General features: G+C 50.0%; 2 protein-coding genes across 2 annotated transcripts; both read right to left on the minus strand.

Annotated features, from left to right (window-relative positions):
* Window positions 1-220: 220 nt before the first annotated feature.
* On the minus strand, window positions 221-5,429 carry LOC149275676 (5-hydroxytryptamine receptor 6-like). The gene is made up of 3 exons (XM_089504427.1): window positions 4,722-5,429; window positions 925-1,044; window positions 221-619 (listed from the first exon to the last, which is right to left on the minus strand). Exons 1-3 carry the CDS (start codon window positions 5,427-5,429, stop codon window positions 221-223), a joined length of 1,227 nt encoding a protein of 408 aa, XP_089360553.1.
* A 4,358-nt stretch (window positions 5,430-9,787) lies between these two features.
* On the minus strand, window positions 9,788-10,691 carry LOC149275677 (neuroblastoma suppressor of tumorigenicity 1-like). The gene is made up of 3 exons (XM_089504474.1): window positions 10,522-10,691; window positions 10,267-10,378; window positions 9,788-10,033 (listed from the first exon to the last, which is right to left on the minus strand). Exons 1-3 carry the CDS (start codon window positions 10,689-10,691, stop codon window positions 9,788-9,790), a joined length of 528 nt encoding a protein of 175 aa, XP_089360600.1.
* Window positions 10,692-11,023: the final 332 nt, after the last annotated feature.

Here is an 11,023-nt window from a genome sequence, read left to right on the forward strand (position 1 = left end):
AAGAGAGAGAGAGAAAACTTTTTTAATACACAAAAATGATGACAACGCAACACGGTGTAAAATGACGTAATCAAATGTATCTGAAAAACCTGAAGTCGTTCCAAAGGTAAAAAGAGTCCACTGGCAGGATCCGCATGTAGCGGCGGGTGTATAAGAAGCCCCCGCGGTCTCATGTATCCGGAATCTCCTGCTCCGAGACTCCCCGGCGCCCCCTGGTGGCTCAGTCCATGGGGGTGTTCAGCTGGTGGACCTGCATCTCTTGCTCTAAGTCAAACAGATTGACCGAGTCGGCGGCCGTCACAGGCAGAGGGTCCGTGCTGTGGTCCTTGTAGTTCGCCAGCAGGTGCTCGTTGCCCAAAGTGGCCGAATACATCGAGTCCGTCTCCCCCCGCAAGGTCAAGACATTGCGCAGCGACAGTCCCAGGCGAGGCGCGCTGTTGGAGTTGCGCATGGAGAGCGAGATGACCCGAGAGCGCCGGCAGCAAGGCAGGTACTTCCCCATCGCACGCTTGAAGTCTCTCATGAACAGGGGGTAAATGATGGGGTTCATGGTGCTGTTGCAGTAGCCCAGCCAGGTAAGGACATCGAAAAGTCCCGGGTGGACACAGTCACAGACCGCCTGCGTGATAGGAAAGGAGAGGTTGGGTTATTCCAGAACATTCTATAAAACATTCCTATTCTTCATCCAAAAGAAGGCAAACAACCCTAATTAATCTATGGAATTTCTTTTATTGGCCATTTTCTCTTGACGTAAGGTTGCCTTGGTAACCATACAAATGGCAGTGCATGGATGTGTATTTTAATTTTCAGATCACTTAAATCAGTATATTCTCTAAACCTGTATAAGGTCTAGTGACCCCCCAGCACTTGAAAAGGTTTATTGGAGTTGGCCTCGTCTTTCCAGTTTCTGTTACCAGGACTCACCTGCACTACGTTGGCCACAAAGAACGGCAGCCACGCCACGAAAAACATGCCCAGGAGGACGCCCAGCGTGAGGCTGGCTTTCAGCGCCTTCTTACTGTGTTTTGTGATAAACTTTCTGCTCTCCATCCCCGGAACGGCGAGAACCTGAGACGAGGAGGAGGAGAAGTCAGATGTTGGGGGGCAGCAGACGTGGGGCGAACAGCAAGACCCCAAAAACCCTTCCCCGGTCTCCCTTGTCCCACTCAAACCCTTCCCCGGTCTCTGATCCCGGTCACATTGTCTCCTGTCATTCTTTCTAGCTCAGACCCATCTTGGTCCTCGGGGGCCGAATACAGCCCAGAATAACCAGGGTCTTACATTTCCGAGAGGCATTCTTGTCTCTCACTTGGCGACAACCCAAAGGGATCTGCGAGGAAGGACCTCACAAAGGACCAATCATGATGGAAGCTCGTTGGGACCCCCTCGTATGTGAGATTAAAAAGGCTTTAATTCTTTATGTTGGAGGAGAAGGAATGACCTTTTCCGCCTCAAGAAGATCCAGAATATCTAAATGTGTGGAAGCCATAGACCTCTCCCCCCCCCCATCTCATTCAGCACGACGCAGACCCCATCTCATTCAGCATGACGCAGACCCCCATCTCATTCAGCACGACGCAGACCCCATCTCATTCAGCACGACGCAGACCCCATCTCATTCAGCACGACGCAGACCCCATCTCATTCAGCACGACGCAGACCCCATCTCATTCAGCACGACGCAGACCCCATCTCATTCAGCACGACGCAGACCCCCATCTCATTCAGCACGACGCAGACCCCATTTCATTCAGCACGACGCAGACCCCATCTCATTCAGCACGACGCAGACCCCATCTCATTCAGCACGACGCAGACCCCCATCTCATTCAGCACGACGCAGACCCCATCTCATTCAGCACGACGCAGACCCCATCTCATTCAGCACGACGCAGACCCCGATAACAGCCCTAGAAACATATTAAAGATAAATGCCTTCCCAGCCTTTGAAATGTCACGGCCGTCATCAAACGGAAGGAAATTGGCGCTCCTGACCTTGTAACATTATCTTGTCATTCCTGCGCAGCTCATCCGCTCTCCTGAACACGCAGGAAAAGTGCTGAGAATCCATTAACACAGAGGGGCCGGGGGGCCGGCGACAACCTGCTTAATGCCATTTAAAAGCTGCCTCTGCTGTTCGCTCTCCCGTCAGCAAAAGGATTTTTATACTTTCCAAGTAATGGGGGGCCGACCCGGGAATGCAGCTCTGCAATGTGTCCCGAATCACGCACATCCACTCCCGTCATCACACACACTTCTTAATGATTTATATACATTCTCTAATACAGAACTCTAAGGTAACGGACACGGCGGGTGGATAGGGGGCTCCGTCTATTAATCATTTGTCGATGACAGCGTGTGCCCCCCAATACCCTCAAACACTAAAAACCAATCAGGATTATTCTTAAAAACAGCTTAACGTGACCTGTGTTTGCCACCTCCATAGGTAGTGGATTCCAAAGCTTTACTGCCCTCCCCGCAAGAAGGAGACTCACAGACACCGCATATAAAATAAGGCAAAGCCGCGTATCTGAGAGGTCTCCGACCGGTAACACCGGAGCCAACGGCGAGCCTAGAGAAACAGAACCTTCCGGATATATACGGGTAAGCGTGTGCGTGTATTATATGTCGTGTATTATATGTCGTGTATTATATGCCGTGTATTATATGTCGTGTATTATATGTCGTGTATTAATGCCGTGTATTATATGCCGTGTATTATATGCCGTGTATTATATGTCGTGTATTATATGTTGTGTATTAATGCCGTGTATTATATGTCGTGTATTATATGTCGTGTATTATATGTCGTGTATTATATGTCGTGTATTATATGCCGTGTATTATATGTCGTGTATTATATGTCGTGTATTATATGTCGTGTATTATATGTCGTGTATTATATGCCGTGTATTATATGTCGTGTATTATATGTTGTGTATTATATGTCGTGCATTATATGTCGTGCATTATATGCCGTGTATTAATGCCGTGTATTAATGCCGTGTATTATATGTTGTGTGTTAATGCCGTGTATTATATGTCGTGTATTAATGCCGTGTATTATATGCCGTGTATTATATGTCGTGTATTAATGCCGTGTATTATATGTTGTGTATTAATGCCGTGTATTATATGTCGTGTATTAATGCCGTGTATTATATGTTGTGTATTAATGCCGTGTATTATATGCCGTGTATTATATGTCGTGTATTATATGCCGTGTATTATATGTCGTGTATTAATGCCGTGTATTATATGTTGTGTGTTAATGCCGTGTATTATATGCCGTGTATTATATGTCGTGTATTGATGAGACGTAAGGCGATATAATTCTCGCAGTTCAGGGAACATCGAGTGAAACGATATGTAGAAGGTTTTGTAGAAGGTTCTGTTCGGGCTGCGGGTTCTCGCTGGTGGAAGGTTGCATTTAATTGCCGTTGCGAGCGATCTGGCAGCTGCGCATGCTGAGCAGAGGGTTGGGGGGTGGGATGTTTAATGCACGGTGGGCACAATCCATTCCTGGCAGGAGTGAGACGCCAACATTATTCATGCTGAAAATACAATGCGGCGGGTTCGGAGAGGGATGCGTGACTCACGCCGTATGGCTCGTCCGCACTTCTTTTAGTGGAAGCGTCTGGAGCTTCGCTCTAAGCCTGAAGACAGAACAGGAGGAACTTGATGGGGAGGAATAAGACACTTTGGTGGGTGCTGAGTGTGGCTGTTCGGGTACAGAGGCTTCTGTATAGTGCGGTCACTAGTCTAGTGCAGCCAATGGGAGTCAGAATATCCCCAGCATGACTTCTATTGGCTGCTCGGTTTCAACTTTAGACCAATGGAATACAGCCGACCTGGGGGCCATCATTCATTTCTTTACATTACCCCGTCCGCTTCACACTCACAGCAGCGAAGTGAGCTGGGGGCATAAGCCATGACGGATGAGGAAGCCCAGCAGCTCCTCCTGGGCGGGCTCCATCAACCAAATTGCAATTTTTTATTCCGAAAACCAATTTCGCTCCTAAATCTCCCAAATTTTGGCCCTAAAAACCAGTATTAACACAGCTAGGAGACGACGTAAATGATAGACATCCCACCCATAAACGCCTCGGTCCCTGGATGGTCCTTCCTCTGGATTATTATTTTATCGGTGGGGTCACCAGGACTATTGGTGATTTTCCACGAAGGATAATTTAACTTTGAAGGACCCACCTGAGCCCCCCTTTTTTTGTTGCTTAATAATACATGTTTAATATAAATAATACTGTTTAGTAAATAAAGACCAAATATTCGCTAGTTCTGTCTTCTTATTAGGAGGCTCGTTAAGTAATCTGGGACATCCTTTCACAAAGTATCTGGGGCAAGACGATGCGTGGCGTCTCCAGCATGCAGCCCCCCTGTGCATCTTATGTCTGTGTTCCCTATGGGCGCAGGAACCAGAATAGCAGAAAGGCTTCTTTTTCTTAAAAAATAAACGTCTGCCGGGCTTCCTGAATTTAATCCCCCCCCCCCCCCGTTGTTTTGTTTCCTTTGTATATCTGGTTTGCAGGCCGTTTCATTATCTGTAGTAATCGCTCTCATTCATCATATAAGGTGGAGCAGGGAATGTGTGGATCAATAACAGTATAAAGTGATCGATTGATTTGTGTCGGTTGAAGGGGCCGAGACAGACGAGCTCCATTAAGCCCAGAGTTGCCTGTGGAGGACATGGGGAGGTGGGGAACTGAGTTGCCCCCCTTGGGTGCATGCGAGTGGATGTCTAAGAAGTGACTTCTGCTCACCTGGTTGGGTTCCTCGGACACGTTGGGCTTGTTGGTCGTCAGAGATGCGACTTGGACGGCCTGCTTTCTGGCGGCCAGCAGGATCCTGCAATAGGTGAAGGAGATGGCAGCTGATGGAAGGAAGAAGGTCAGACATGAAGCAATTAAAGCATAAGGTAAACTGACCAGAAGGCGGCACTGCTTCTCCTGGGGGTCAGACGTCAGGTTCATGGACTGTATGTCAAAGTCCTGTTCATGCCACCCCATTTCAATGGGCAGGAAGGAGGCCAGGGAAGCCAACGACCAGGTGGCCAAGATGAGGCAGAGGGCTCTACAGGAGGTCATCCTCAGCTTGTACTTAAGAGGGGAGATAATGAGGAGATACCTGTCCAAGCTGATGACACAAAGGTTCAGGATGGACGCGCTGCAGCACATAACATCAAAGGAGTACCAGATGCAGCAGAAGTTTTCATCCAGGACCCACCGGCCATAGAGTTCATTCAGCATGGCAGGAGGCATGACCACCAGCCCCACCATGAGGTCTGACATGAAGAGGGACACCAAGAAGTAGTTGGAGGTGTTCCTCAGGGACCTCTGGGTGAAGATGAGAAGAATCAGTAAGGTGTTTCCCAAAGTGGTGAGGAAAATAATGAAGCAGAGCAAGATGGCCATCCAGACCTTCCTTCCGTGTGAGGACCCCTCTTCTCCCTTTCCATAGAGTCCACTCAACTGTTCCTCCATCCCCAGACAGATGAGAGAGTGTCCTACAGAGGACAGACCACTGCACTTCCTTCTCTCTTCTCTGTGCCCCTCTTGCCCACTCCATGTATCCTATGCCCCCTCCAACAGCACATCTGCACTTGACCCCAGCATGCCTCCCCTGGCCAGGCAATCACCTGTGGGTTATCTGCCCTCCTTGCCAGCTCGTTGTGTAGAGGCTGCTGGTTGCTTTGCTGCTGCCTCCTGCTTCCACAGCCTCCTGGATCTGCTCATCGTCCTCTTTTATTATCTCGCTGTCTTCCTCAGACCCCTCGGCATCCGTGGCCTCTCCTCGGCATCCTCCTGCCTCCTCCGGCATCACCTGCAGCTGTCATTGTGGAGGACGAAGTCAGAGAGATGATTCCCTGAAGCTGCAGATCTCAGATGTGGAAATCAGCTGTAGATGCAGGAGGGATTATGGTGGGAGGCAGCCAGACCCTCAGTGACGTGCAAATCCCCTTCCAATAAAGGGTAACTCTCACAACTCACAGCCAGCACAGCTAATGAGACAGCTACTGGCTGAGGATGATGGGCATTTCAGTGCTCTTCAAGCCAACTTAGCTTTAAAGCCCTTGTCTCTTGTCTGAGCATCATGGGAGTTGTAGTTCTATAACAGCTAGAGACTGTTCTGAAATAATCTTCTCTTTAGACACAAAGTAAGCCCCTCCGGGAAATGTTTATTTCACTTTTATTTGCAGCCAGACAGCTAATCGGGCAACATTGTAACAAATCTCAGGCAATAATGGATCAATCCCCAGAATATTCACCCGGATGATAAATATAAAGATATTTACGGCCCCTGGACAGAGATCCCCGTGAGATCCGCTTCATCCGATCGAGAGCAGAACAAAAATAGAAACATATCCATTTAGACCTAAAGACCTAATGTTTGTCCATTTGTCTCTGATTCTTGTGGAGCGGCTCTTGTTTATTCTGTAAGAGAGAATGCTTTAGGACTTTAAATCTCTTACCGATCCTGAGAACATCCCGGATCCCAGATCTATTACCGATCCTGGGAATATCCCGGATCCTAGATCTCTTACCGATTCTGGGAACATCCCGGATCCCAGATCTATTACCAATCCTGAGAACATCCCGGATCCCAGATCTATTACCGATCCTGGGAATATCCCGGATCCCAGATCTCTTACCGATCCTGGGAATATCCCGGATCGCAGATCTCTTACCGATTCTGGGAACATCCCGGATCGCAGATCTCTTACCGATTCTGGGAACATCCCGGATCGCAGATCTCTTACCGATTCTGGGAACATCCCGGATCGCAGATCTATTACCAATCCTGAGAACATCCCGGATCGCAGATCTCTTACCGATTCTGGGAACATCCCGGATCGCAGATCTATTACCAATCCTGAGAACATCCCGGATCGCAGATCTCTTACCGATTCTGGGAACATCCCGGATCCTAGATCTCTTACCGATCCTGGGAACATCCCGGATCGCAGATCTATTACCAATCCTGAGAACATCCCGGATCGCAGATCTCTTACCGATCCTGGGAACATCCCGGATCCCAGATCTATTACCAATCCTGAGAACATCCCGGATCGCAGATCTCTTACCGATCCTGGGAACATCCCGGATCCCAGATCTATTACCAATCCTGAGAACATCCCGGATCCCAGATCTATTACCGATCCTGGGAACATCCCGGATCCCAGATCTCTTACCGATCCTGGGAACATCCCGGATCCCAGATCTATTACCAGTCCTGGGAATACCAATGGAACCAGTCCATCCCAGTGTCATTGTCCCAGTTGGGTATTGAAGATCCAGTGGCCATCGCGCTCCTACAGCATTCATTCTATAAGAGCTTCAATCATTCCAAATGCCACAAATCCGTAGAAAGATCTCCTTATCATGAAAGCTAAAGGGGGATTCCCTCCGGGGCTGTCCAGGGTGCTGAAGCGTCAAATGAAGGCGGAAGACCCGGCTCCAGGCTCTTCCATTAACCACAGAAACCAGTAAGATTACTGGTAATGGCGTCTTTCTCCTTAAAATAGAGATTTAAGTGCAGACCCAAAAAATGATCCCTCATCTCGTATCTTTTCAGTAACCCACGATGGGTGGCTGAGGGTGATTGTGAGCGAGGCCACCGCTTTATGGAGTTAAATGTTTAAGGGTTAAATGCTTACAGCTTTGGGACTTTTCACCAATGGAAGCGTCTCCATAAGATGTGTCTCATAGCAGATCGCTCTCTCACGCACTCTCGCTCTCTCACGCACTCTCACTCTCTAGCGCTTGCTCTCTCTCACGCACTCTCACGCTCTCTCTCTCTCGCTCATGGAAACATCTCCTTCGGCAGCCACCTTCGTTTCGGGTTCCTCTCGGGGTCTCGCACCTCCTGAAGTCTAATTGCCGATAATTATCCCGCCTGCGATAAAGAAGCGGACGGCCGCGGGGACTCCGTTATTCCGAAGCCTCCATCTCACGTTTAACCCCTTACGTTTCCGGCTTCCGACAATTCGGAAGCCTTCTGGCTGGCGTTTAGTAGATAATGGAATCGGGCCTGGCGGGGTGTTAGAATGATGTGGCCTGTCTGTTACGTGGGATACGACTCCCAGCACTCTCAGACAACGGCTCTGCGTTACCTCGCTCTCCGCGGGTCGTAGGAAGACTCATTCACTAAATAATTATCCCTGAATGTATGGATGGACGGATTAACATCCCTTTCCCGACAGCGAAGAGACATCCCGGAGACTTCAGAGCGCTCGTTGCCGTTACATAGAGTGACATCTGCTGTCCGGTCTGCGCATGTCACGACTGCCGATATTCTCCTCCGCATCTCGCCTTTCATTTCCCTTTGACAACCGATTCTTTATAATCAAGTTCTTAACGTATATCTCGCTTATTGTTTCCATGGCAGCCGTACAGGGGGGCTGCTGAAGACCCCATTGGTTTAAAAAAAACCCTCCGAGGATCTGGAAGGGGCAAGAGATTCCCCATAAAAGGAAAACTAACTTGAGATGGTATTTCGCGCGATGATTTTTTCCGCCCCGTGGCTGCACCCCCGTTCCTCGCCCCAGCTGTTTTTTCCTCCCCGGCCGGTCTCTCCACCCTAAACTCTTGGGGGTTGCTGGTTGTTCCTCCCAAACCCAGCTGCTCCGAACGCAGCCTTAACCCCGGCAGGACCCCAGAGCTGGCGGCTCGGAGCGAGCTGGACCCGGCGCATGTTCAGCGGGAACATTCTGGGATTCCGACCAGAGAATGATCGCATCTCGTGTGTACTTGGGCCGCCGAGCCTGAATCTTGGCACACGTGGCTTACAATTACATTTTAATAAGTCACATGGACCCCATTACCCCAAACGTTTAGGAGAGAGAAAAAAACCCGGAGAAGACGACTTCAGAAACAACGCGGCTCCGGGAGATCACCAAGCGCTGAAAATCAGGGGTTAAATTCACCGATTGGTCTTTCGGACGATTAACCCATCGATGACATCATATGAAGCAGAGAGTTATCTGGAGAAACGCGAGGAATTCAAGACCGTCTCCCTGCTGCTTTGATCGCCGCGGCCCGGAATGTCATCGATAGACCTTTTTTTTTTTTTTTCTATTATTTGATACATTTGTGGCAAGAATAAGAAGAAAATAAAGTATTTATCTACATGATTTTATTCGTAAGATTGGATTATGTGACATACAGGCTTCCCCTGCGTATTACGGGAAGAATCTGGGATCCGCGGGGGGGCAAACGTCCCGTCAGGGGGGGGGGGAGTAACAATCTCTTTATGCTCATTATACTAAACGACCCAAGCGATAGTCTGCGGGATACGGAGTTATTGGGACAGAGTCATCGTCTCCTTTAACCGCTGGAGAGCGTGAAGCCGGGCAGATCCGGGTGGCTACTAGAGATCTAAGAAGGCCACTGAGATAGAATTTAATACGCAGTGTTTAATACATCAGTGTTTTTAACTCATTAACTGCCCCTAGGCCAGTGAAGCTGGTAGAGCCGGGCGTATTTCTGCGCCCTAAGATACAAACTTTGAAACCGTGGCAGGTTCTCGGCCAACCCTGCTGGGTCACGGATACGTATTCAGTGTCCAATTAAGGTGCAGCTGCTGGATTTTAAGCAATAATACCCCGATTTCTCTTACTCTTGGACCCTGTGACCGTTGGAGTTGACACGCATGTGTCCCGTCGGCCATAGGTCCCGAGAACGTGTCTTTCTCTGTGCCGCGCAGGCGGCTGTACCTATGGCCGTGGGTGATGGGAGTGGGGCATTGTGTACGAGTCCGTGAGGTGGGACTGTCATTCCTCGCTCTCTCCGTCTCTCTGTGCCGGTGACGGCGAGTCCTCCTCTCGGTGGGGTGACTGGTGGTGGCCGACGCTCTCTGCGGGTGGAAGCGTCTCCTCGGCCGTGTTCAGGTACACGTTAAACATGGCTCCCTCCTGGCTCAGCTCCTTCCCGCAAGCCTGGCAGCTGCACCTCAGGATCTTCTCCACCAACTTGTCCACGCGGGGGACATCTTCATTGCCTGGACACTCCAATGTGACCTACCGGAAGGAGGTGAAGAAACAGGGCCTTTATAATGGAACACGTAACACGCAACACGGAACCCAGATGGACGCACGGGGAACCGGAATTCTCATCGTCAACATTAAAGGGACAGCGACAGTCAAATAGGCTGCCGACGACAGTCAGGGTTAGGAGGCTTCTGCTGTTGAACGCGTTAACCTGAACTCTTTCCCCCGGTCAGTTTTTGGCCCCGAGGCAATAAGGCACTCACCACATCCCACATGGACTTTGCCGGCATACAGGAGTCGCAGTGAACCAGAGACTCGGTGGACTGCGGGAACGTGTTGGGGACGCTGTAGCTGAAGCATTGCCCCAGGCAGGCCCTGTAACGAGGAACATTCAATCAGAACGGGCTACACAAACGGCTGTCGGAGAGGCTGGGACCCCCAACTCTGGTTACCAGGGGGTCCCTGGGCCTCCTCGACTTTAATTACCCTGCTGGATCAGACCAGGTCGGGCATCTTACCGGTTCTGGATGGATTTGGACTCGCAGCCGCTGTGACCCACTATCTGGGTGATGTTCTTGGCTTCGCACCAGGCGCTCTTGTCTGGAAATAACGCCAGCCGGTTGATTGGAGGCGGCGCTGCGGAAATCGCCAGCGGCAGCAGATAGCCAATCAGAAGCCAGATCATCATCGTCGCCTAGAACTGAATCCAAACGAGTTACTTCAGCGAGATTTCAAAATGTTTAAATATTGGAATACGTTCAATCAGGGGTCTCACACTAAATGAAAGCTGTCCAACTCAGGCCCACAAGGGCCAGAAGCTCCCCAAATATTATCTATTATCTGGGACCCCCTTGCCGGACCCCTGTGGGCGCTTTGCAGCGTTCGGCAGTTCTCAGGTATGTCCAGCAGGGGTCACTGTCTACCCATCTACTCCGTAAGTGCGCTTGGTCCAAGGAACGCGTCTGACCCCGGCTAACCCCACACGCCCCGGGCATACGCTTCTGCCAGCAGGGGCTAGTA

Source organism: Sceloporus occidentalis, unplaced genomic scaffold (assembly GCF_023333645.1).
Source record: "Sceloporus occidentalis isolate IW3139 unplaced genomic scaffold, rSceOcc1.0.p SCAF_271, whole genome shotgun sequence".
NCBI lineage: Eukaryota > Metazoa > Chordata > Lepidosauria > Squamata > Phrynosomatidae > Sceloporus > Sceloporus occidentalis.

What these genes read in the sequence shown, in the direction of transcription:
- LOC149275676 (XM_089504427.1), bottom strand. Translation starts at nt 5,429, where the DNA reads ATGGCCATCTTGCTCTGCTTCATTATTTTCCTCACCACTTTGGGAAAC. An exon ending in CACCCAAGGGGGGCAACTCA is followed by an intron (nt 1,045 to 4,721) that starts GTTCCCCACCTC and finishes CCGGGGATGGAG; the next exon opens with AGCAGAAAGTTTATCACAAA. An exon ending in TTGTGGCCAACGTAGTGCAG is followed by an intron (nt 620 to 924) that starts GTGAGTCCTGGT and finishes CCTATCACGCAG; the next exon opens with GCGGTCTGTGACTGTGTCCA.
- LOC149275677 (XM_089504474.1), bottom strand. Translation starts at nt 10,691, where the DNA reads ATGATGATCTGGCTTCTGATTGGCTATCTGCTGCCGCTGGCGATTTCC. An exon ending in TCCAAATCCATCCAGAACCG is followed by an intron (nt 10,379 to 10,521) that starts GTAAGATGCCCG and finishes TCCTCGTTACAG; the next exon opens with GGCCTGCCTGGGGCAATGCT. An exon ending in CAAAGTCCATGTGGGATGTG is followed by an intron (nt 10,034 to 10,266) that starts GTGAGTGCCTTA and finishes TCCTTCCGGTAG; the next exon opens with GTCACATTGGAGTGTCCAGG.